Genomic DNA, 26,242 nt, shown 5'->3' with positions numbered 1-26,242 from the left:
GGGTGCAGTATCAGCAGCTGAACCGTAGGTTTTACAATCTGGTATAACTAACTGGGATAGAGTAGCTGTAGTTTTCCCAATACCTCAGATAACGCCTTCTCACAACCTGCTCAAATTTTAAACAAGCATTGGTCAAAACAGTACTTTTTATTAAGAAACTTGTTTTCTATTAAAATGTTATTGTATATGTAATAGATGATCTCCCTAAACTGGACTGAAGAAGTATAACAGCAACAAATGGTCATTTTTTCCCCTCTCTGAAGTTGCTAGTTACTTATGTTTGTGGTACAACCTTTCAACCACTTAAAATTACACCGTCACTAGGCACAGAGCAGTATGTACACCGTCTTACCAGAAAAAACATTCGTGGCTGCATGACCTTCCGAGACAGCTTCATCAGTGTTCCCTCTTTCAAAAATACCTAACAAATTAAAACAAGCAATTCAAGACCTATCTTTTCAAGGCACAAGCTGTCCAAATCAGCTGATGCATTTCTTTTTTATTATTACTATTATATATAATTTTAATTTTTACACCTGAACTGTTGCAGAACTTTTGGAATTCATGGTTCCCTTCCTGAAAAAGGCTCTTCGTCTTTATGTCTCTCTAAAAGCTAGAAAGACCAACTAGCTGCATTAGTTTTCCCTGCTGCACTTGAAACCACGACAAATAAAACATTAAGCTTCAGGGAAAAAAAAATGCCTGCAAGATCTGGCAGAGAATCATATTCTAAAAATCATAAGTTTTCATCAGAAAAATGTTGTTTCCCAAAAATAAACAAATAAAATTATACATATGGGGAGGCAGTAATCATTTCACTGTCAACATCAAATAATTGATGGACCATTTTTCTCCTCAATATGTGTCAGCTTCTGTACTTTGCTTGCATAGCATCTGTACTGCACTTTTATTACAGTCATTTTAAGGTCATCTGGAGGACCTACCCTTCCTGGCTGTACGATCTCATGGTGTCCATTTAAACTGTACTGAATCTGCATGAGTTTCTGAAAGTTATCCTGCAGGGAGAAAAGAAAGGCAAAAAGATACGAAATTGCCCTTGAATTCATGTGTTGGCTTTTTTTCTTCTTTTAAATAATAGAAAAAGCTTTAATCAGCCAGCTTCCCAAGTCAAAATACTTACTCCCTGCTTCATGATGTCATTGGCATGGTTTGCAACTTCTATGACAACAGCTAGAGCATCTGAAGGATGAAGAAACAATGTTTTTATTATACAGATCAGTTAGAATTGGTATTATGGAAAGGTACAATATTCCCCTTCCACACTGTGGCAAGATTCAAGGACCTGATTGAAAAGTCACTACATTCAAGAACACTTCCCATACATTCCAGAAGCTTTCAATCATGGTTTTACAGGTGTGCCCTAGCAAGTTACTGCTTCAGCTAACAGTCACAGTGTCAATCATTTCCTATAGCTCATCCAGTCTACAAGCAAAATCGAGTTTTAGTTTCTCACACAAAGGATCATTTTAATTTCAGTGTCTCTGCTTACAGCAGAAGCATAAGCAACATTTTAACTGAGACTATATAAAAGTTAATTAAGCTTTTTCCATTTTACACAACTGCCTCCAGTGCCAGTCATCAGAAGCTACCTAGAAAAATTTGATTTCTTTCATCTGCCTTTAGTTTTGTTGCACTTCAAGGTAACAGGATAAAGTTCAAATTTCTAAACTTCAAGCTTTCAATACCAGAAGCAAAAGAGAAATAGAAGAGTTATGAAAGACAAGAGGGATTTTTATTAAGTACTGATATTTAATAACTAGCAACTCAACTGAAATACATATTTAAGTGCAACTGCAAAAAGGGGTTATATAAAAGGATTATGTAAGCTACTGAGCAGCAACTGTGTATATTACATAGAACCCATCTAAGGATCTTATCCAAAAACCTGTAATTTGTTTATGCAGGAAAAAAAAATGACTCAATTAATTGAAAGCAAGCACAGCTGCTCTGATAAAATGTAATTTCTACAGCATTTAGCACCTTCTGAGTAATTCAAGTGCAGTCAAACACCCCAAAAAAAGGAAGTACATTTACTTTAAAGTACTCAGAGAAGCCTACCAAACCAGTTAAAAACAAAGCCTTGCGTTTTTGTTTTTGTTTTTTAAATATCTTTACAGTATTAGCACTTTAGATTGTTCATACTTCCCTTACTGTTTAGTTCATATTAAGAAAGAAATTAGTTTAAAAGATACAGATTTCTGAACTGAAGGGTTCAGGTCATGAAGACATATAAAAAAATAAACCAAAGCGTGAATAAAAATCTCCTCCTAAGTCAATCTAAGTAGAAATTTTGTTCAAGATTTTCATGAAATGAGACAATGCAAGTACAGGAGTCAAATAGTTAAAAAGCCACAACACATATCAAGCATTTGATCAAAAATTAAGTTTAGATATAGATGTCATGATGTTAACTGAGTCTGCTGAAAAATAGCTGGTGGTCTCCTATTAGGAAATGCTGGAGCTGCTCCAGCCAAAACAGTCTCCAGTTCCCATCAGCTTGAAAGAAAATAAAGTTAAGGGAAATTTAGCTAAATTCACAAGATATGAATGAGTACCTGATTTTTTATTGTTGTTGTTATACTTTCCTTCATCTATCAGCTATTATATCCATTAAAACTTAAAATTGTACTCATTGACTTCAAAAAGACTGAAGAATGTTACAGGATATTTTCTGGTTACTCAAGGGAAAGTTACAAGATCTCAGGGCTACTAATAGAGCCAAGATTCTAAACAAATCTAAACAACAAAACAAAATAATCTATAGGGTCAAAAAGTCCATAAACAAAACTGCTTTTTGGAAGGGAAGAACATTCCACTTTTTATATCACTTAGCTGGAGTAACGTATTAAAATGAAGGTCATCAGGAAGAATTGTGTTGTTTTTTCCAAGAATGCTAATCATAACCAAACTTTTGTCTTTTTTTTTTTAGTTCTCTTCATGGAATTACACAACAAAGCAAAGTCTGAAGGAACTTAATTATCACAAGAAAGATTTTGGTGAGTAAAGATTAGATTTTCTTACTCAGTTTCAAAGATTGACTACCAAAGATGTCAAATGCATAAAACTAACATTGTCATTGTTAAAACTAAATTTCTGCTTTTATCTTCAATATATGCAGAGAGAGAAAAATTATATGGAAAGTACCACTATAAAAAACACAGATGCTGAAGAATGCACAAGAAAATGTGATGTAAACATATTTAAGTTGCTCACTTTTCAAGTGGTTAATTGTTTACCATGCAGCGCAAGCATTAGCTTGTTCACAGCCATACGATGTGCAAGAGAAACTTTTATGTCTGTGAAAAAGTTATCTTTTAAAGCTTTTTTTTCAGCTTACAGTTTCATTGCAATCTAATAAACAAATATGTGGAAAGGTCTTAAGAAGAATCATTATTCATTATTTTTATGGTACTGTGTCAGGAGATAGCTGTAAGAAAGTGAACCTGACTCAGTGCATCGAAGGCACTCATTTAGTGCAGTCCAACCAGCTAGATCTGTGCAATCCTCCTGAAGATAAAGGGTTCGCACAAATGTCACCAAAGAGAATGAAATAAATGACAGGGGCTCACACAAATATAATGGAAACATTGGGAGCATTTCTAGTACTGCTGAGGAGCACACAGGGAAGACAGAAAACAGTATGAACATGCACTGCATTGCTACTATCGAGTTAAACCAGCTTAACCCCAAATTAGCATGAAACATGTAGACTTATTCTCCTCCATCTCCAACTGTTCCTTCTCATTTCCTTCTATCATCTTTCCCTGCACATGCAAGCAAAGGTGTTTGTGCAACCTGTGACAAGTCAAACTGGAGAACTCCTCAAGTTAAACATAAGCCAGCGGAACTCCGTGATCTTTCTTATCAAGCACTTGTCCTGGCACAAAAGCAAAGGGGGACAGAAAGGCTCAGAGGGCTGGGGAGAGCAGCTGGGGGACCGGACTGCCTGTCATGAAAGGCCAAGGGATACAAGGACTGTCTCCTTCAGTAGCGCTGCCCAAAATACCTGCTTAAGCTGCTTCGGGAACTTCACTCTTATCTCTTGCTTTGAGCTGATACCACTTATCACTGTAAGCTCCAAACATTTTTGAAAAAAAAGTTTTAAATCTTCCAGTATCTCTGCTGAGAAACTTAGAACTAAACAGAAAACATGTCTACTTATCAGTTTAGTGTTTTGCATGCATTTAAAACTTTGAAACTTTAAGATATTTACATGACCTGTTATTTCTTTAATCTAAAGAGACATTTACCTTGAGTATCTCTATAGTCTGCAGACTCTTCTAAAAGATTCTTTAAATAATCTGCAAAAAGAAAAAAAAAGAAATAAACTGCACCGGAAATCAGTCAACACCAACATTTTCCTAGCAATCTGCTTTTCAGACACACCTATGCCACAAAGGTCTTCTACTTCTATGGTTCTCTGATACTTAAACTTTTAAATTTGTCCAAGTAATAGCATGAGGAAAACTAGCATTTCCACACTGAAAGTATATAATGATATCTTGCTTAGGGAAGAGAAGTCAGGAGCACTGACCTGCTTCCAAAGGCAAATGATATGTTGCACATATTATTCTAGAACAAAACAACCAGGTGAAAGACAAGTACATACTTGCAATCATTTACACTTAAGCTGACACAAGAAAGTTTAAAGATTATAGATATTTGCCTGAGCCTTAACTCGTCTACAGGAGCTGAAAAAAAGTAGCCCAATACAGCAAATCTGATTATGATCAACATTTCTCAATAAAAAAGGTATTATAGCCCACCTCAAATGTTCAAATAGGAATTGTTTGGTTTCAAATCTAAATTTAGTTCCTCAACCACGAGATGGCACCCTCGATCCACCCAAGTCGTGGTAGTTTTTCCATCTACTTTACGCATCTAAAATTAACTCCAAATGTCTGACTATATGAGAAAACATTCCCTTTGAGATTCCATTCCATGGTCCAGTGTCCGGTTCACCAGAAAGTACCATATCCTGTCAAAGGCAACTATATATCCTCAGTAAAAAGTCAATCTATTCTCTTCAATCCACAGCTCTGAACTACTTAAAACTGAAAGAAACACAATCAGAAACTTTCAAAGTAATTTCAGACGTTAGATTGATAATATCAACAAATACTAATTTATAATTACCTTTTAAATGAGGTATTCAGATTCTGGCAGATATAGAGAAAACTGATCATACTTGATCTAGGAAGTGTTCAATTCTAGCTTAGCAGTTGTACAAGTTTCAAGTAGGAGGGAAATAATTCGACTCCCATCTGCTTGCCCTACCCAGATTCGTCCTTTCACTCATGAAGGATCGGGAGCCAATTGTTCCTGCCTTCATAAGACGTCTTGCTTAATGCATGCCCCTCAGAGACTGCTCAGCATATTGTAATGGTTTCCTTATGCAAAAATGGAATTATGAAATATGTTTCTGCCATAGAAACACTATGAAGAGTGAGAAATCTTGTCAGCTAATGAAAGCTTTGAGAAAAACAGAACTACAGGAAGAAAAGTATTTGGCACTGAAGTTTTATTTTTTGGCAAGGACTTAAGGGAGGATCCGAGAGAAGCATGAAGAACAGGTTGGGGTGAAGGAGCAGGGCCTTGCTGGGGTCTCCTGCAAGGAAGCAGGGGGTGGGAGTGCTGGGAGGTCTGCCTGGCTGGGCCATGGGAACACCCACAGCTTGCTGCTCCACTTCAAGTCTTGGCTGATCATTATCAGACATTGGCCAACGCCTGGTCTTTCATAAAAGCCTGACATGGCAACAAAACCTTTCTACACTCCGTAAGTATTGCATCTGTCACATGCCTCCAAATCTTTTGCTGTAGGACCAGACCTTCAAGTGCAGTATTTAGGTGGACACATATTCCATTAAAAATGAATTCACCTTTTATCACCTTAGGTTATGATTGTAACAAACTGGCATAAGAGAAGAATCAACAGGAGGTATTGTAAAATGGACTGAGAAGAGTTCACCTTGTTTTTAACTTGGCTTAACTTGGAGGAACCCACTTCACACACACAGCAGCAACTGCCCTCTCCTGCCCTGCCAGCTGATAGTGCCCTCCGGCAGGAGCTGCGCATTACTACCCCGGCAGGGCAGAGCATCTTCGGGGCTCCTCCATAAAGCAGGCAAGTTACAGCTTTACAATTGCAACTCAATCTTCATCAGGGCCAGAAGAAAGGACTCCAGCAGACACCTCCCAGTGTAAAGGGATGAGTCCCTACAGCTTGTACACAAACAGCTTCTTAAAGCTGACAACCACGAACTCACTTCTCTGCAAATTGGGAACAAGAGGTCAGGCGGCTACAATTTACTAATCTGCAAATGTACCTCTGGTGTCCCAAGAAACTGTCCCTAGTACTTGGAGACATCCAATTTAACATCCAAAGTAACAGCACTGGAAACTTAAAATCAGAGACCCAACATGAGAACTAATTGTTTCTTGGCATATTCAGGCCTTATGACACGTTCTCCAAAAGAACAATGCTTTACATCATTCAGTTTTTCTTTCCTTTCTTTTTTTTTCTGATGGGTATATACACTAGCACTTTAAATCATATCATCAGTGTATAATAGAGGGAAGATTAGAAAGATTTTAACATAACTGCATTCATTTAAAATTCTATATTCAAAAAGGAAGGCAGCTCTTGTATACAAGACTGAAAAGAAAAAAAAGAAAAAAAAAACAACCTCGCAGCTGTAAAATCCTGAAAGTGATAAATAAATAAAAAAAATCAAAATTATGTATCTGGTAAGTTGACCTCAGTTCATAGCTAAAACTCAGTTTCAGAGAAGCAACAGAACAGATTATTTTAGTCTCTTCTGTGCATACACACACTGGAAATTCTGTGCTTGCAACAACTTTCTGGAGGTACTGGCTTAAACTACGTGGACAAGAGGATTTCACAGACATGAATAGCATTACAGTAAAGATTTAGCAAAAATATTCCTTAATAAAACAAATACAGAAGTAAAATATTAAGGTGGAATGGTATCTGCAGTCTTTGCCAATTTTTTTTCTCCTCTGAAATGTACTTTAGTTGTTCAGACTTTTTACTCAAAGATAAAGTTATTCTACAAGAGACACTGGTTTCGTGGACACACACACAAAAAAAGTGACCAGTAAAAGAAATTCTGCTTAAGTAGTGTAAATGTATAACAGAGAACCTTAATTTTTCACCTGTTTCATACAATTTGACTTGAGTCTAGCAAAAGGAATAAAAAACATAAATGAGATACATAGATGCTGCCAACAGCTTTCCACGACTGCAGAATAAAGCAAGGACTGTAATAATAATAATAATAATAATAATAATAATAAAGCTAAGGATACTGTCGTACCCTTAGCATTGAGTTTTCCTTCTGTTGGTTTAAACATAAAGGAGATAAACAGTATGCCTGGGGGACAAGTCTGACTGCAGGCTACAAGAATGGATCTGCTTTAGTATAACACAGAACTAAGAGATGATCCATAAATAAAAACCAGTACAACCGTTATAATGCTAAAATTAAAGTTGAGATTGTGCAGGAGAATAAGTGGAAAGATTTTTAAAAATTAGAGAGCGCTGAAAGAGAGTTACAGCATTGTAAATGAGACAAAGGTCTAACACCTAAGCAAGGCACCGTCTCTGTTTTGCAACTGATAGCAACCTCCCAGCTGCAGGACAATCAAAGAAGTTTCTCATTGATCACAACACAACAAATAGGCCATCCCAGAGAAACAAACACAAAACTTATCAACTCATTTCCACAATAACAGAAAACCCATCCAAAACCGCTGGTTGCCCAAATAATGCATTTCATGCAACACAATGACTGGCTTCACGTAAACAAGCACGCTGCTGTGTACCAGGACTAATTCACGCAAACCACTTCAAGAGGAACAGAAGAACCACATTACCAAAGGAAAGATTTTTAATAGAAAACAGACCAATTTTTGTCTGACCCACTACTCCTTTTTTTTCAGGGCAGACCTTAAATATTCAGAAAGGCAGACTTAAAAAATAAAATTCATGACTTCGCTAGATACCCCAAAACACAGCAAAAATCAACACACAAGCACACAAGAACTGATTTATGACAAAATGTTCCTATGCCATGCTTCCTCCTGACAGAGGCCCATAATTCTCTTTTCCTTCTTGCTGGGGGCCAGTGGCTATCACTTCTGCTCTTGATAAAAATTCTATTCTGCCTCACCAACTACTTCTTGTCTCAAATCATCTGAATTAATTAAGTTAAACGCAAAGCGATTGTTCTCAATGTGTAATTGGCCTCAAGTCTGACAATTCTATTTCTGAGCTGCAAAAAAGCAGTGTGCTCAAAAGCTAATTTTTCAGTCTCCCTCAGCCTCCCTTCACTAGACCTCAGCCGAGGATAATAAAAGACACTATCTCTCTCTGCAAATCCTACGTTGCAAAAAAGAGGAGGCTTATCATATGACAATGAAGAGCCTGCTCATATTGTACAAGTCTCAAGTCTTCAACTCAAATCAGTGATTTTCAGGAGAAGAGAATCACTTCTTCTTCATTTCTTTCTATTAAAAACCAGAGGCCTCTATTAACCTCCCCAACAAGCCATCCAATATTTGCTGTAGAAGAGCTCAGGCTTAGCATGTGGAAAAGTTCGCTTGCTGGAATGGAGAAGCTGGATAATTAGACAGAAATACAGCTGAGCTCTGCCTCTCCTTGCCTGATTTATAAGTCCACCTGCTCCTGCTTTTGTTAGCATAAAAGCGACTACACTTCAAAGCACAGCAACCATCTTGTGATGTGACTGTGTAGCAGCAGGTTACTAGTACAAAGCTGTCCCACTGACACAGAGCATCTAAATAGGAAGAAATCCCTGCTGACTCAGGCCTTGCAGCTTCATTTCCTGGATTATTTTCACTCCTCCACTCTTACCCACTGCCCCCTCCTTGATTGCCCACAGACACCCATTGTCTTTGGCTGGGACTGCTGCTGCAATACTGCAACTCTTGCCCGTTCTTGTTTTGCTTGCCTACTTGCTGTCTCGCCCACTCCAACAACAGATCCAAATATTTTGTATATCCTCCAAAGGCTTTGCAGTGCAAGTTTATATAGAGATTACTCAATATTACACAGAGCTGCTTGAAGTTAACGAAACAGACAGGTTGTCCACTGAGATATAGGAGAGTGAGAATCTCAAGGAATACAGAAGACAACATGAAATGGCATGATAGATTGAACAGAGTGAAAATGAAGCAGATCCAAAATAACAGCCCCCTGGCCCAGCATAATTAAATTCTTAGTCTGATCTCTTTTATTTCTCCTACAGGACGAGACAAAATTATTTTCTCTAAATCAGCAGCCAGCATTGCAATCCAATTCATGTCAATAGCACTTGTATTTACAGATGTACTTAAAGCTGGGCAGCCACAGCCAGGTCTGCAGGACTGCGGACTTCCACAAACAGGGCTGCAGGACTGCGGTCTTCCACACAACCACCATCAACACAGGATGAGATTTTTAGGCGTATTGTCACTTGTCTAAAACAGTTGGTTCCAGCCACAATGACAGTTAGTTACGAAGAATTCCCCTTCTACTTCATAGTTTTGTTTCAGTGCCATTCATCTCTGATGTCTCTTGCTTTGCTCTGTATATTGACATAAGCATTTACTCCATCCTGCTCTGTTGGTCCGCCTTTTTATTTAAAGCCTTTGAACTTATCCAAAGCATCTGCACTGATTTAGGAATATATAACAAGCCTACACAATGCCCTGAGTCAGTATCCTTTGAAAATAAAGCAACTCCCCAATTGCCTTTTCATGGTTTTATTTTATCAATTAAAAGGCATTAAGATTTCCCCTACAAAACAGTCCATTTGATAAAGGCTCTTCACCCTTTTTCCCCCCACCTAAGACTTTCATGAGATGATTAAAAAGAAAACAGTCCAAGTTAATAACTTAGTAACTTCTGTATAACACTTCAGGCTGTATCTCCCACAGCATCACTAGTCTAAGTACTTGCTGGGGAAATGCCAACAAGCTGCTAGAGCCAAACAAAGGGTCACGGAGCATTTTATTTTGCAGTTACTACACAAACAGAGGCTATTTTTAAATAGCTCATCAAAAAGCAATGGTTTTCAAAAACACTGCCTTAAGTATTTCCAAATCCTTACAGGAGCCATCCCCCTCTTCCAACAAACGCATCTCGAAATATTTCACAAAGGAGGCCTGTATCATTGCCTTTCTTTTACAGAAAAGAAAGTAGTGCATCGTGGAGATGACTTGCTCAAGGTCACCCAAACATGCCAATGCCAAAGCAGGACATAGAGCCAGCCCAGATTTCCTAGTCCCAAACCAGCTCTTCAGCCTACAATGCTCCTGTAACAAGTCTCAAGCACTTACCCATAAGGTATACTAAAACTACCCTTTCTGCTTTTACGAGAGAATTGTTTTCAAAGACAAAACACCTGAGCAGTGGAAAAATGGAGAAGCTATTTTCAGGAGAAATTCACAGTTGTGTAGATGTATCTTTCACTTCCTTCTCCTAGTTCTAGATTTCCATACTATTTTTTCCTTCTTTAAAAAAATAAATAAAAAGAGGAGCTTTCCAACCAACCCTCCAAGGAAATTACTGGCTCTATTACTACAGAAACAAACAAACAAAAAACCACCAACAGTTTCGTGTTTTCCAAGTAGCGCCAAATGTACCAGCAGAGAACACACACCAGTGTTGGGAATATATTAGCATGTCACTTGCGTACCTTGTTGCAATCAGTATTAACAAAGAAAGGCTTTAAACTCATGCCATATTTTAAAAAAAGCTTCACATATCTGAAGTCAGATAAACATGCTTTACAGATGGATACAACTGCCTGAAAACACCTTCCTGGGACGCATGAATACTGGCTTCTTAAGCCTGTAAATGTGTTTGACTTTACCTGTCAAAAGGAGTCTGTACTGGGGAATCCTCTGAACTGGCTTGAGCAGATAGTGCTTGAGGGCCAGACTAGCACAGCGGGGGCTCATCTGAAAGAAATACCCAAAATAAGCAACAATTCTGTGGTAGTCAAGGGTTCCAGTAAAAGAAAACATCACTACAAAGAGTAATCGATAATATCAGATAAGCTTTATCTTAAAGGTGTGACTACTGTAGTGTTACACTGCACCAAACAACAAGCATTTCCCTGTGTGGAAGATGCATGCAAAATTAATCATGAGTTAAAAGACATCAATAAGCACTCATATTTTCTGTGGATTCAAAACAGGTTCTTTTGCTTATGAGGAAGAAGGGTGAATCTTCCCAGAAATAAGGGAAACGCCATTTTCCGCTCATTTGTAGCTGCTGCTGATGTCCATCAGACAGATAAGCAGAGAATAGAGCAGTGTTCACTCAAGAAGTTTTAATTAATCCAAACCTCTAAAGATAACACAGAATAAAAAGACCCACGCTTCAAAATTTTTAATTATCTTGAATTTGCATTCAAAATAATGGGTATCAGAAACACAGTCCTTAAAAAGACCTATTTTCTTCTTCCTGTACTTGCTCACTCTACCTAAAGCTCTTCCTTTGCCTACTGTAAGTAGCCTTTTTAAGGACTTGTAAGCAAACAGAGCAGGGATTACGCAAGGGGAAGCTTGCCTTATAGGAAGTAAATTCACAGGTTGTGTGGATCATGTTCTGAGGAAGCTTGCACCTCCCCTCTGATTTAAGGGAATTATGTAAAAATCTGGCAATGCTTTTAGTGACATGAATCAGATTTCATCTGATTGTTGCATGGACTGGACTTAAAAGCTTCAAGAAATATGCAGAGTAGAAGAATCCTTTTTCTGTATTTCCAAATGAAATGAAATATGATTGCCGTGAGCAAGCTACTGCCCTATAATGTGGTGGAAAGATTGACCTGCTTAAAATAAGACAGTTAATCATTGCATAGTATAATCAGAAGACTCTGTCTATAGTATGATAGTATAATCAAAAAAAAAAAGCAGCTAGTGATTTTGTTAATATGCCTTTGATATAATTGTAGCAAGTGCTGAATTTTCTGAAAATCAAGGTCCTTTACTGTATTTCACAGTGGTAGCCAACATCATTAGTTACTTTACAAAATCTGAATTTCTTTCCACTTTCACCCTAAGTCTCAAGCCAAGGCTCAGAGAAAATAGAGGATGGTGTCTAAAGCTTTATGGAAGATTACAACTGCTGGAAAGTCACAAAATAGGAACATATCTTTAAAAAAAAAAACAATTACAGTACCTCGAAGTCTTTCACTACTGAAGCAAAACCTGTGTTCTTCTTACACTGTTCATCTAACAGTGCAACATTTTTATCAAATTCTTTGATGTAAGTTGAGTACATCTTCAAGTAGGGACCCTTTTTTACAAATATATCAGCAATTCGTTGATGTTCAAGCCTAGAAACAAGAACACAGCAGTAAGAGCACAGAAGTGTGTACATCCTAACCTTACAGCACCACATTGGTCTTCGCAGTAAGATGTGCCAGTTTATTTCTGAACAAAAAGCTTACAGTCCAGCAGATAGGCATTCGGCTCTTTAGCTACTCTGAAAAATCTTACCAGCACACCTCCACACACTAGTTTAAGGTTAGATTACAACCACTTGATATACAGTCTGTTTAAAATGGTCTTGAACCATCTGAACACATTAACACGAGCTGGACTTCTGAGGAAATGGATCTCCAAACTTCAAAATGCAGTCTTTATCCCTTAATAGGAAGCATGGGATTAGAGCATTTACCCATTTCAGTGCCTTTGTCTGTATGCTTTCTTTAGGTGATTTAGATCCACCCACCAGTGTAATGGAGAATGGACTTCAATGGGACTGTGGCTGTCAATCAGTGCTGTGGCTGGTTAATAGATCTCAGCTACCTTTAAAATGCAAACCAAACTTCAGAACAGCCTCCTGTTCCTTTAATGAAGGCAGTCCATTTATCATGCCTGTGCACATGTAGGAACAAGAGCTTTCAATTAAAACTGAAGTTTTAGACAAAAAAAGTGTGGTTGCTAAAAACATGTGCTGGCATAGCTTCTGGATGCACCTAAATGCCAAATAAAACAGCTACACAGAAAATTATCTCCCATGCCTGCAAAGTCAGCTCTGCCATTTAACAAGGCCCATGAAAAACAAACAAGAGTCAAACCACGGTCACGCAGAGTCCCTCAAGCCCCACAGATAAATTTTAACGACATCAAAGGAGTGGTGTTCCTTCACTGATAGTCACCAGTGAGACAATCGCTCCTCCAGCTCCCTCAGGAGGTCCCGGTTGAGCTCGTACAGCTGAGGTAGGTAGTACAGGATCTGATTCAGGATTCTGTCCTCAATCACTGGCTTCCCAAGCTGCCTAGAGGCATGTGCCACCGCGTCCCGGAAATCCTGCCGGAGTACAAAGAGGACAGAAACCCCCACCATGAGCCAGCAGCCTTCAAAGCAGCAGCGCAGACAAGAGCATGTTCTCTGCAGACATCCCAGGCCCTGCTCCCTATTACTGAAGGCGAGGAGGGTGCCATCTGGGTTATGTTTCCCTGCAGCTTCAACTTACTCCTGTGGGACAGCCTTAATCCCCTTGGTTTGATGCTGGAGCTTTGCTCTCTTGCTCCATATGCACGCTGTGGAAGTCATTCGTTATTTTTATACCATACCCTTAAGAGATGTGCTGATACTATACGTAAGGAAACTACAGAGGGGGAAAAAAAGCTCTTATCTGCAAAGGTATTGGTAGCCTTGAGTATCTTCTTGCTAAGATTTGGGTCAAAAAGCAAAAGTGTTGTATCAGCTAATGCAATCATAATACCGTATTTTAAAACCACACTGCTTTACAAATGCTTTCTAGGAAGACATGCTGCATAGATAAAAAAAATGTAGTGTCACAAAAAGTTACTGTATGTATCAGCTCTTACAGGAAAATGACCATCTAACAAAAAGCTTTTGTAACAACACATCGGAACCACGAGATTTCAAATGTTAATGATCATCCAGACAACACTGGTACCTTCAAAACATTTACAGGGAGGAGGAAAACTGCACTTATCACTGAAGGATCTTGTGGCATTTTTATGTTATAACCAGCTCTCAACAGGACAGGGCTCAACCTAATTGGTCCTCATTAAACTATTTAGAATTAAAACCTTGGCCCCATACAAGTCAGTATGGCCAGGACTGCACCCATAGTGAAGCTGGGTACGTGTTAGGCAAGGCATCTTCCCTGATCATATGCAAGCAAAATTTTCAAAAAGGTTAGCAATTTAGCATTTCCCTTGAAAAATAATCAAGTACATAACACTATCTAAACTGCAAAAAAAGAAAATCCAAATTAGCTGTATTGTCATCTCTCACTTGAATTTGGGCATAAAGCAGGCACCAAATAACAGCTCTTTTTAGTCTGCAGTCTGCTGAAACCTGTTAATGAATGCACAATCTGTAGGTGGCCTGAAAAAGGTGACCAAACAGCATGTTCCTACGTGGGATGATGAGACATCTTAAATATGCATGGGGTCCACACCTGCCTTTGAAAGTTTGTAGGGCCCACAGGTTAAAAGTGGGGAAAAAAAAATTAAGGTCACACACTCACAAGTCTTCTACTACAGGTCTCGCTGGCTATCTCATCAGCCCAGCATCTGGCACTATTTAGGGTTTGTCAGACTCCAGTCTCAACTTTCTCCTGCCCTCTCCTCATTACATCAGTGAGCTGCAGACAGCTTCTTGCTCTGTGACCCTGGGTCGCAAAGGCTGCGCCGGGGCAGAGTTATGACAAGAAACTGAAAGGAGATACAGGGCGATGGCTGCGATGGGGGGAGGCTGAGAACTAAATGCAAGGGAGTTAAAAAACAGATGGCGTTATTCATATGGAAATGCTCTGTTTTACATCCTCTGTGCAGACTAGTGACACATAGGTTAACTACCAGCTGCATCTTATGGGTTTTCCTGACCCTAGGGCATTGCTTAACACTGAAATGATACATGGCATTACAATGGCAAAAGCTCAAATGGGGCTTTTTGAAGAGCTTCATGCAAAATGCATCATCATATTATGATAATACCCCCCCCCCAAATCTCATGCACACACAATATACAGTATATGCTTTGCCATGGGATGAAACAAGAATTTTCTCCGAGTGTAATAAAGCTACTTGTACAATGAAAAGAACAGCAGTGCTGTCTGTAATGTAATCAACAAACCCAGCTTTTCCCTGACCACACAATAAAAGGAGAGCAGGGAGCCAGGTTTAAGGACCAGGAGATAAGACAGGAATGTCACTTGTAGTTAAGAGCATTTATTTAACTTCTAGATACAGCATTCAAAGAGCCTGCAGGATGTTTTCCAAATGCAGGGGGGGTTGGTTTCTCTATTGGCTTGATCCAAAGTCCATCGGCCTCACTGGGCTTTGGATCATGCTATGAAAGAGGGGCCACAAACGCAGCCAACCCAAACTTTATTTCATCGCCCCCTGCGTCCCCTGCCACAACCGAGCAAAGGGAGGAAGCCCTGCAGAGAGGAAACAGAGGGAAGAAATATAACGTGAAGCTTTCAAATGATGCAAAACAGACTGCTGAACAACAAAGGCGATAAACTACAGCGCTTTTTTTTTTCCCTTTCTTTTTTGGAATTATCAAGTCTTCACTACAGAGGCAGTGCAACGTATTTGTCACCGTAATCATATTAAGCTTTACTTATAACCCAGCAGTGCATGTGAAGTAACTGTCATGCCAAGTTCATCTTGAGATAAAACTAGGGGGTGAAGGCAGAGGGCCCTTGCCTGAGGACTGGGGGAAGGAAAGCCAAACAAATGGAGCAAGGTTACAGCTAACAGTGCTTACACTTGAAGGTACTGGCCTTCTGAGAAAGGAATTCCTTATCTAAAAGGACTAGAACCTAGAATGGGTCTATTTGAATCACTAAACATAAAGCATGTTTAGTGATTCAAAGCACGTTAACAAATAAAACGTGAAATTTTACTCCAAAGAGCAGAAGCTATTCAGACAAGGAACTTTTATATATTTATATATGTATATATATATATATATACACACACACAAAATTAGGGCAGTGACTTAGAAATTAGAAATTACAGTAATACCAATTCAATGCATCAGCACCTAATTCCTTCTGAAACTAAATCTGTTCACTGCTGAATAAAACCAGAACTACTGTTGCAAATAATATATACATTGCTCTGATATCTATAAATACCTGCAAAAAGTGAGTCATATCACAAAGATGTTTAGCATACAGTACTATATAACACTGCTGAAAAGCACTGCTTTCTTCAGTCTGTTCAGAAATGGTCACCTGAATTGTCCTACAAAATACTGTATTTGAAGCAATTTAGCAATCCATCACAGTGGATTTTAAAGAGAGGTTTTATAATTAGTCTTTCAAATACTCACAAAGAAATAAACAAACTTGCCATGCTTTGGAATTAATATGTTTATTTCACTGAAAACCACCATTTGCAACTCTAGACAAAATGTTTCATATGCTGTGTGACACAAACCAAGAAATTATGCTCTACTGAATCATCTCAGTTTCTTAGCAGTATAATTTTTCCTTTCAGAAGAAGAGAGGCTATAGTATACTTTCTGAAAACTGCTTTCTGAACTGCTGGGTTACAGTTTCTACATTATATTCTGGTCCAACAGTAATCTTCTGATACCGCATTTTACTGCTTAGGCAAAGACAATTGCCTTTACACAGCGACTTGAAGATGGCCTCATCACCACCTCTGGAAAGCACATTCTTTCCGTGCCAGAAAGAGTCTCAGTTTATTCTAGACTAAGACAGCATCTCGCTGGGTACTTGTCCATATCAAAATCTGGTTCAAGCAGTTTTAAAGGCTTCTCAGAGTACAAACAGTTGCTGAATTAATGCCTGATTAAACATTCCCAACTTAAATACCTTAGGGAATTTTATTTATTCTATTAGTACACAGTCCCGCCAGGGCTGTTCAGTTTTTAAACAGCATTTCAGGACGGCTACCACCATTGCTGCTCTCTCTTCCCAACCCCCACCCCTCCTTTAATGCAGTTTCCTTAAACAAGCAAATGGCCATGATATCTGAAATAATTCTGACCCCGTCGTGAATCATCCGTGCTCAGCCCACACACTTCCCCTCTGCAAAGGCCCTGAGTCACAAATCCTCTCTTTCCACTGGAGGATTGCCGGTGCAAAGCCGAGCGGCTTGCCCCCACCCCAGTTTAGGGAGCAAAGGAAGAAGTTTAGGTGTGCACCACAGAAGGTACTGACTAGACCGAACGCTCACTCAGCTGCTGACTGGATTAACGGCACCTTCAGGTATCTAAGAGCTGAATGAAGACAAGTTGGAATGGGTGAAGTTAAACCTCCTCACACATTTAACTGGAAGACACGATCTAAATGTAGCCACATATTTCACTCCTAAGGTTTCAACCAATATTCATCTTGGATCTGTTCTCCTAGAACATACCATCAGCAAAGCAAAAATAAGCCATAATCCCTTCCGCTGAGGTACAACTCCCAGCTAAATACACCTGCAGATAGCTCAAATATCAGTTTAATTTAAGGAGAAAAATATGTTTGCGCTTGGCCTCTTTTCAAGGAACACACACACACATCCTATGGGGGGAGGAGAAGAGGAGAGCTGCTCATTCTAGGAAACGGCCAGGCTGCCGTCCCATGACAAACTGTAAACAAGGCTGCCAGGAGTACACTTAAAGAAGATTTCACAAATACATTATTTAAAGCAAAAATCAAATTGGCAGTCTTGACTATAACTTTATAGTTAATAGAGACCGTGAATAAATGTGGATTGTGACATTTTTCAAACCCATGAAATCGCTTCTGGAAAACTGACAGGGAATTCCACACCTTTTTCTCAGGCAGTAAAACCATTTACAAGTGTTTAATAACATAATATAGTTAATTTTTACAATAATTATTTGACTGTGATATATTCTGGGAATGTTATTTCAAGCAATAGAGTGGCTCATAGACCAATGCTTCCTTCCAAACCAAAATTATTTCATTAGCCTTTTCACTAAGATAATGACAACTGCGATTCATAGTCAAGTGCCTCAAATCAGAAATTCTAAAGCACGTCACAGACTAAACATTTACCTACATTTTTACCTTAGATTGGTCAAATTTTGACATTTACAATTGGAGAAAAAGGACTTGGGAGGTTGAGAGAATTTTTCACAGCCAAACAGTTGGTAAGTAGTAAGCCAGAACCAGAGGTCAGGACTTCTTTTACTCCAAAACCCACAGCTATTTTATTTCTCTGTATGCACATTACATTTTCTTTTCCCAAATCTATAATGAATAATTTATTTGTCATAATATTTGGCTACAATTTAATATACAGAAGGCCTACCTTTTTTTTTTTTAATACACAATTTTGCAAATGTCCTCTGAAAATAGAAACGTTAAGCCAGAATTTCCCAGTCTTATAAGTGCCTGTGGAAGGACACACAACAGAAAAAAAGAAAAATGTTTGACCTCTGATCTGCCTTCTGCAATAAGAGGGTGATCTTGTGCCTGCAGAAAAGTTGCAGGTGCCTCCTGACAACTTTGTACTGGCTCTCAGAGTCCTAATAAGGACAGAGCTGGGGTGTAAGTCAGACGCGGAGACCTTAAGGCTCAGGCAAAAGCCTAAGCTTTCTTTTTTTCGTGCAGAACAAAGTCACACACGAAGCAGAAGGACCATCCAAAAAAGCACGTTCCTTTGCTGGACCAGAAACCTCATCGTCCATACCACAGCAGAAGGGGAAAAAAAATCAGAAAGGAAGGGAGAAAAAACAGAGTGGTGAGATTAAAAAAAAAAAAAAAAGGATAAAAGAACTGAGAGCAACTAAGCCAGGCAGCTTACCCAGCTTACTCTTACAGTGAGAGGGTGCTGTTGAGGAGGCCCTCTCATTTGTGCAAAGCAAACCATGTCCAAAGACTCCACAAAGGGCACCAGTCCTGCCTTACTCCTGCCCAGGATCATACCTTGTTCCCTGACATTTCACATCTAGTTCACAGGTCCTGTTCCCCCCCTCCTTTTTTTTTTTTTTTTCCCCTCCAAGTGCCCTTAGGGAAGAAATATCATTTCTCACATCTTCTCGACCCTCATTTACCCTGTAGAAACCATACATGGGCCATCTCACAAAGATGCATACACGGAACTGGTTTGATGTAAGCCCCTTTGTTTTCAGGAGTTTCTAAGAGCATTTTACTGGAATCTTGTCCACTAAAACAGATTTACAATAGTTACAGAAATACAGAGAATTCAAGATTGCATCTCATGTTTGATTTGCCTCAAGCAAACCCATTTGAGAGAGCACCATTGTCCAAAGCCAGTTAAAGTGCATTATCTCTACTGTGACTGGCTTATTTCATGCTATAGAAATGTCCCCAAGTGTTTAGAATTTTCTAGACATCTTTTGTAATCTGTCTCAGCAGAAGCAGTCAGACGTACTTACACAGTGCGACAGTGTCCAAAGGGGCAGACACCCTGATATCTTTGAGGAATCGCACCACCTAACTTGACTGTGTTAATATAAAAGAAAAAAACACTAAAAAAGTTCAGTGGTGCTTGTAACCAGTTTACAACCACATTTCCACCATCTCAACTGCTTTAGGCTCCATTTCATTAGTAGCAACTTAAAACATTTCTCTTACATCAACACACTTGTTGCACAACTGGCTTTGGTAATACAGACTGGACAGAGTACTATTAATTTCAAATCTTCACTAATTGAATTAGTCACTACATTTCAGGTATTTACTCTGGAAAACCATTGACAGAGTTCAGAAGGTGTAATGGTGACTCATCTGATCAGCCAAGTCTTTACTATGGGTGAAGTAGCCCAGTACGGGGACAGTCTAGGTTTTAAATTCATAAATCTGCCACAGGTTGCTTGACTGGCAGTTAGTAATCCTGCCACTGAAGCTAGTAAACCAGTGTGGTTCAGTGCATATGAAATCTGATAGGTTGGTTTATCAACATTTATATCTTATCCATAAAGAATATATGATCAAAATAAACAGATTTAATAACATCTGTGATGAACAAACAACAGCTCTTAGACCCACTACACTGTAAAAAAAAAAGTTTCTATAACCTTTCTCAGGTACAGCAATTTTGTTCCATGAAGACTGCACTCACACACTGCCTGAAACTGGTGCCCACTCTGGCAAAGATGCTTACCGAGGTTCACCTTTGCAGAACAATGGCAAAGCTGGTAACAGCCTAGCATCCCCTCTTAGACTACGTTGAAGATGTGCTGATTGTTACTGCTAGCCAACAAAAATTTTTGTAACCTGTTTGCATCTGTCAGCTAGAAACTTACATAATGGCTTTATGTGAGTTATCCATTAAAACAAAGCAAAACACATCCTACAACACTGCACATTTACAATGTGTGGACAACCTTAAGCTTATGACAGAAACTTCCTAAACTCCCTACTCTCTTCCCTTTCCCCTATTTTTCCTATTTGCCTGCGACCTCTGCACTGACAGCCTTTGTTTCCAATCCAGATGCCTTTTGCACACTGACAGGCGTGGGGCATCAACCACCTTGCTAGGAAGCCTGATCCTGTAAATACCATACATGTTATCTCAAGATATATTTTCAAGGACTGGCACACTGAAAAGTGAAGATACCTTTAAGACAAACTGATGCCAGAAATGTGTGATAATTTAAGTCATATAGCTTAAAAACTTGTTTATACTCATTAGGACGATTCTCGTCCTTTAATGAGTATTTACACTTGAGTTTTGTACTAGAAACAATGTTGAATATAAATTATATATTGGCCACAACTGCCTGATTTAGCATTTAAAAATCAAGCCTGAACAAAGTAAGAAAATCAATTACTAAAATGGAGGGCAAAAGAGGAATCAGCAAGTGGTGTGGGAATTTTTGTTTCCTTGAAGATTTCCATATTACAGCATTGTATACATCCATACATAAGAGTCTTTGTTTCCGGTTTCACAGAACACGCTTCTCAAGAGAGCAACACGGACAAATGCATCTGTTTGCAATGGAACTGCTTCTACTGTCCAAGGGAAAATTACTATGTTTGCACTTCACAGAGTGATAAAATGGTACAAACACATATCACTTAGAAGTTGACAGAAATCCCACTAAATTAAGCTAGTGAAAGCAAAGCTAACTAATTTCTTATTTTATCATCTTCTACACAGCACGTGTAACACATGATTGGTGTGCATAACCAAGGATTAAATGCTTAACCCTTGCTGTGGACATCATGTTGTGTGTACTGCAGTCACAGCTGTTGTCAGAAAGCAAGCATCTGTCAAAAAGCCGCAGTCTAAAAAACTATAACGCCATGTGAGGGATGCAACATAAGAGCTAATCAGTTAGATTACCTAAAAAATGTGTATTTTTATTTACTACTTCTAGTGGTAAATTGATCCCTTCCTCTCCTCTCGACTTTAAAAGTTATTCTAACCAAAGATTTATTTTGGTTACTATGGTACAAGTTGGTTTATAAATATGGTGCTGATTAACATAAATGGATATATATCCATTTTTAATATTCAAGCAGTACCCCCATCTCAACTGGAAGATTGCATACATTAATAAAGGAGCCCCATAAGGAACCACCAAAATATCCTTTATGAAAAATCTGGAACTTTAAATTTCTGCTGTATTAGATTAACTTTTATATTTTGGATATACAGAAAACGCAGAGGAAAAAAAAGAACACATTCACTCCAATAAAACCAAAACATAGAACTTTAACAGAGATTAAACAAACAGAAGAAGAAACTTGCTTTTTTTTTGTACTTACAATGTGCAAGAGCTTTAGCACATCCACAAACCTATCAGAAAAGCAAGAAAAAGCACATAGTTATATTTCAATTGCCCAATTAATATAAACTGAGTAGCTTTTAAGTTTAGTATTGACACTTACACTTTCTCTGAGCTCATGATCTCCTTGGCAATATGGTAAACTTTTGTCTTCTTTCCAGATGCCTTGCTCTGCAAATAAAACTATATGTTATACTATGCACCTGATAGAACTCTCGTAAAGATCATTTCAGGCTAGTAGTTCCTCAAATCCAATGTAATTATTCACTAATTATTTCTAATAGAAGTGTTTTATATTGCTTTGAAATCTCCTGGCTTTCCAGGATCTGTGTGAAAATCAATATAGCTTCTAGCTAGAAATAACACTAATAGCGAACAGTAGCTTTTTATATAACTATCAGCCTTTCTATTTAATTATTACAGGAAGCACCCGTGCCCATAATGGATGAAGTGTTAGGAAGTGATTATTATTGGTTAGTGAAAGTAGTGAAGTGTGGATAATACGTATATATTATTCATTATCTCCTGATTATTACAGCATCAGTAGTATTTGCAGTAAACTCAAATGGCTTTCATAAATATCTTAAAAGAAACAGAGACTTTATTGAAAAAGATGGAAGGAGAAAAATATGACACAGAACAGAAAAGTCAGCTTCTGAAAATCTACTAAAAGATTTGCTGGAATACATAGCAACCATACTGTGAAGCTACCCAAGTGTGAGCTTCATAATCTACCTGGGACACTGTTTAGATGATGTTGGTTTTTTATGTACACACATATGGCTTCCAAAAGTCAAGGCTACTGTTCAACACCAGATAGAAGTGAACAGATATAGCAAAGCAAAAGGGGGTAAGTGTCAGGATGCAAATATTTTTTTTCTGCTCAGTAACTCCCGTGTATAATTCCCCTCAGTTAAAATACACCTTTTTCCATAACAGCTCTCATGGTTTGCCATATGCCTCTCTGCTACCAGCTGTCACTACATCTATTACATATTCAGGCTTCCATTTCAATGGGCTACAAAGAAAAAGCATGGATGAAGAGGAATAAAACATCATAAAGAAGACAAATGCAATTGAAGCCCTGAGGACACTGTATTTAATATAGTAAGCATAGGCATTGAACAGCTTATTTTGAAAATGAGGTATCAGTGCCATTGCACATATGAATCTTGAGCACTAATGCTGCAAAATTCATCTACAGTTTTAGTTCTTCTCCCAACCTATCAACAATTCTCTAGTGCTGGGAATCAAACAGTGGAATTGATGAGATTCATAGGTTGGTTTTAATTATATTGTAACATTCAATAAATTCAGATTATTATTATTATTATTATTTTAATTTTAATTCAATTGACAGTCCCAAATTACTAAATTTAGAAAATAATTATTTTCTAAATTTAATAATTCAATGTTGCACTTCACACGTTCAAAATACATTATGTATTTTATATACAACTATGCACAGAGCTGGGATTTAACTTCTAAAATTAAGCTAATTTCCAAAAAGTACTTAGATCCGCCCAGTGAGGGTCAATCAGATGCAGGCAAGATTGTAACACCCATCCTCAGGCCTCGATGCCTTTTTAGACAGCACAGCTGATAACACTGACTGCAAGACTGAACTCACAAATGCTTCCATTATGCAAAGCAAGGTATCACGGTGCATCTCAAAGTTGCAAATCAGATGAAAATTAGTATTTTGAGAACAAGATGCTAATGCAAAACAATTACAAAATGAAACATCACAGTCCATTTTCAACCCCCTTTGAAAGACTTTCCACATACCAGATGGCAGTGAAAAGGCCACTTTGCATTTGTTCAGCCAAAAGATCCTCCGGGCCTAAAAGAGTCTAAATTGGAGACATGAAGGATATGGACTGGGCTCCCTCTCAGATGCTCTCTTGGAAAGAAGTCTTGTGACTCCACCAATGGACAAAAAGCATCAAAACAGCCAGATGCTTGTGGTAGGGAAAAATAAAAACAAAAACAAAACCAGCTGAGGACCAATGCATTGATTGCTTCATTCCCTTCCACAGCTGCAGGAGCCGTGAGGAAGCTCTAAGCAAGAGCAGGTCGCTGCTAATCCCCAGCTGCTGGCCGCACGTGCCACAGGCCGGCTGGAGCAAGCTGACGAGTGGATGCTTCAAAACAAGCTCTGAATTACTTGGTGGCGAGCACACGTCCCACAAAACCTGCCTGAGAAGCCTCCTAACAGGGACTTTTTTCCTGCAAAACTTCTGTCACAGAAGGTTGAGGGCATTTTTAGGGGCACACAGGTCAGCTAGCTTCTGTACAGATGCAATTCTGCTAAGTAACACAGACATAAGCTTTTCCCTCCCCACATTTATTCCTCTCAGAAGATCTAGTAAAGTGAAATTCAGACCTGACACAACACCATCTAATCTTCCCTTCCAGCACTGAGAAGTCTCACTGCAGTATTTTTTTGTTGGTGGTCATGGTGGTGGTTTTTTTTTTTTGTCTTGTTTTTTTGAAAGGAACCAAGTCTATCATCAAAGAAAACAAAGCTCCACTTGGAAGGAGGTAAGTGCCACCAGAGCTGGTACTGAGGAGAGGCAATACTCTATGAGCATGCTGGTGTTAGGGCTCCCAAGACTTAAAAAAAACATCCTTCTTCGAGATGCAAGTGGCTTTTTTCTGTGAGAAGAGGGATGGGACCCCTGATTTTCATTTTAAATAGTTAGCACTGTCCCCCTGTTCCTCATTTGAAGAGGAAAGAAAGAAGGTTAAAAGAAGGGGAAATCGTTCCTATCTGGCATTCGCAGAAGCTAGCAGAAAGGCAGACCTTGACCTGCACACAGTTGACCATGACTCACACTCCCTCCAAGGGCCATAGAGGTGGTCCTGCAACCTTACAATGACAGGCCTCAGCACTAAAAGAGTCAATTAAGGAACCTAAATATTGAAAAGCAGGTGGAGACTCCTGTTTTTCAGTCCATTGAAAAGGAAGAATCAAAAATTGGTTTGGCCATATATGCCCTGTGTGCCAAGCAGTGTTATGCAGCGACCACTTACGTGTTAGTTAGCAGACCATGTGAATGCAAGAAAGCCGTTTGCATAGACAACGTGGTTACTGGAACACAGCCTACACTGCATGGCCAACCCCCTGAAACAGGACTACCCAGGCAAAACTACAGCTTCCAAGAGATTTTCCAGAAGCAGCGCCTCAGACCTTGCAACCTTCATCTGATCCCTTTCCTTGGGTTTCACCAAGGCTGACAAATCAAATGGGCATGAGACACATTGTGCACTCTAGGATCCATGAGGAACAGACAGCCTCATTAACAAGTTATTTTCAAGCCTGACCGTTTCAAAACTGAAGATCTCTGAGTACACATCTGTGCATGTAACTACTAAATGAGCACGATAGGGAAGTCTGCAGCTCAACAACTCAGTGAAAGACTAAGAACAAATGTGCCAAGCAGCACTTTCTAATAGCATATTTTTAAACTTGCTCTATTAATATTAGTATAATGTTCACAAGTCAAAGTTTTGGAAAAAATGTACTAAACAATAAGAATGAAGGTATGGAATAAATAAAGTTACATTGACTCAATGCCTTTTATTTGAAAATATCCCAACAGGTTCTCATTAAATAGCGCACACAGGAGGGAGGAATAGCTCCAAAAGATAAGGATGTAAAAAATACCTGATCTTGAGAATCAGGCTCCCCTTTGCTCGAATCAGAATTCGTGTCATCATCTTCATCAGAACTGTTCATGATATCTTCTTCGTCTGACTGAAGATCTCCCATTACCATGCCAGGATGATCATGGTGCTCTTCTAAGGACCTAAAATTAAAATATATACAGTTGATAACATACCATACTTTAAGTAAAGAGTTTTCTGTTTTACCCCACAGTAACTGGTGTGCTTGGTATCAGAAGCATCAAGAACAGTAGTGTGTAATCTGAACATGATGACGGCAGTAGGATTTTCTACAGCGGACCCACAACTCTGCAATGCTTTATCTAAGCTGGTACTTGTACAACGCTCACTGACAGCAGCCAAAAGCCTTGGGACCTTTGGAGTATTTATGTTATTCTTGTCCTTCAGAGTTTACCTGACAACAAATATGATAACTCTGTTCCCTTATTGCTACATGCACATATAGCATAACATTTGTACTGTGTGCCAGAAGCATAAAGAAACATCGTGGTCTTTTTGCTTCCCTCTTTCTCGTAACAACAGGACCTGTTCCAGATGCAGTGCTCAGACTGGAGCTTTCTGTCTGAAATTTTAGATGCATATACAAGGCTATTTATCGATGCTATCGAAGCTAGCTAAACAACCGCATCAGGGATGGCAATATTATAGCTGTTCTGCCCAATACTTCTTAAAAACAAGAAGGCAGAATCTTTTGATTTAAATCCCCTATCCCCCAGAGACAGACACCTTCCAGGTAGCTGTCAGCCAGAAAATATAACC

At 38.8% G+C, this 26,242-nt stretch overlaps 1 protein-coding gene across 2 annotated transcripts in view; it reads right to left on the bottom strand.

Moving 5' to 3' along the window:
• The window catches only part of FGD6 (FYVE, RhoGEF and PH domain containing 6), a 72,868-nt gene that overhangs the window by 20,276 nt on the left and 26,350 nt on the right, over positions 1–26,242 (bottom strand). For both annotated transcript variants that reach the window (XM_035551665.2, XM_035551666.2), the window contains exons 3-12: positions 25,464–25,605; positions 21,897–21,964; positions 21,774–21,804; positions 13,221–13,372; positions 12,236–12,392; positions 10,920–11,007; positions 4,272–4,322; positions 1,142–1,200; positions 945–1,016; positions 353–421 (exon numbers count right to left, since the gene is read on the bottom strand). In XM_035551665.2, the coding sequence (XP_035407558.1) occupies positions 353–421; positions 945–1,016; positions 1,142–1,200; positions 4,272–4,322; positions 10,920–11,007; positions 12,236–12,392; positions 13,221–13,372; positions 21,774–21,804; positions 21,897–21,964; positions 25,464–25,605 (889 nt within the window). The remainder of the gene's footprint in view (positions 1–352; positions 422–944; positions 1,017–1,141; positions 1,201–4,271; positions 4,323–10,919; positions 11,008–12,235; positions 12,393–13,220; positions 13,373–21,773; positions 21,805–21,896; positions 21,965–25,463; positions 25,606–26,242) is intronic.

Source organism: Cygnus atratus, chromosome 1 (assembly GCF_013377495.2).
Source record: "Cygnus atratus isolate AKBS03 ecotype Queensland, Australia chromosome 1, CAtr_DNAZoo_HiC_assembly, whole genome shotgun sequence".
NCBI lineage: Eukaryota > Metazoa > Chordata > Aves > Anseriformes > Anatidae > Cygnus > Cygnus atratus.
Note: the sequence above shows the minus strand (reverse complement) of the source record. Positions and strands in the feature narration are given on the sequence as shown.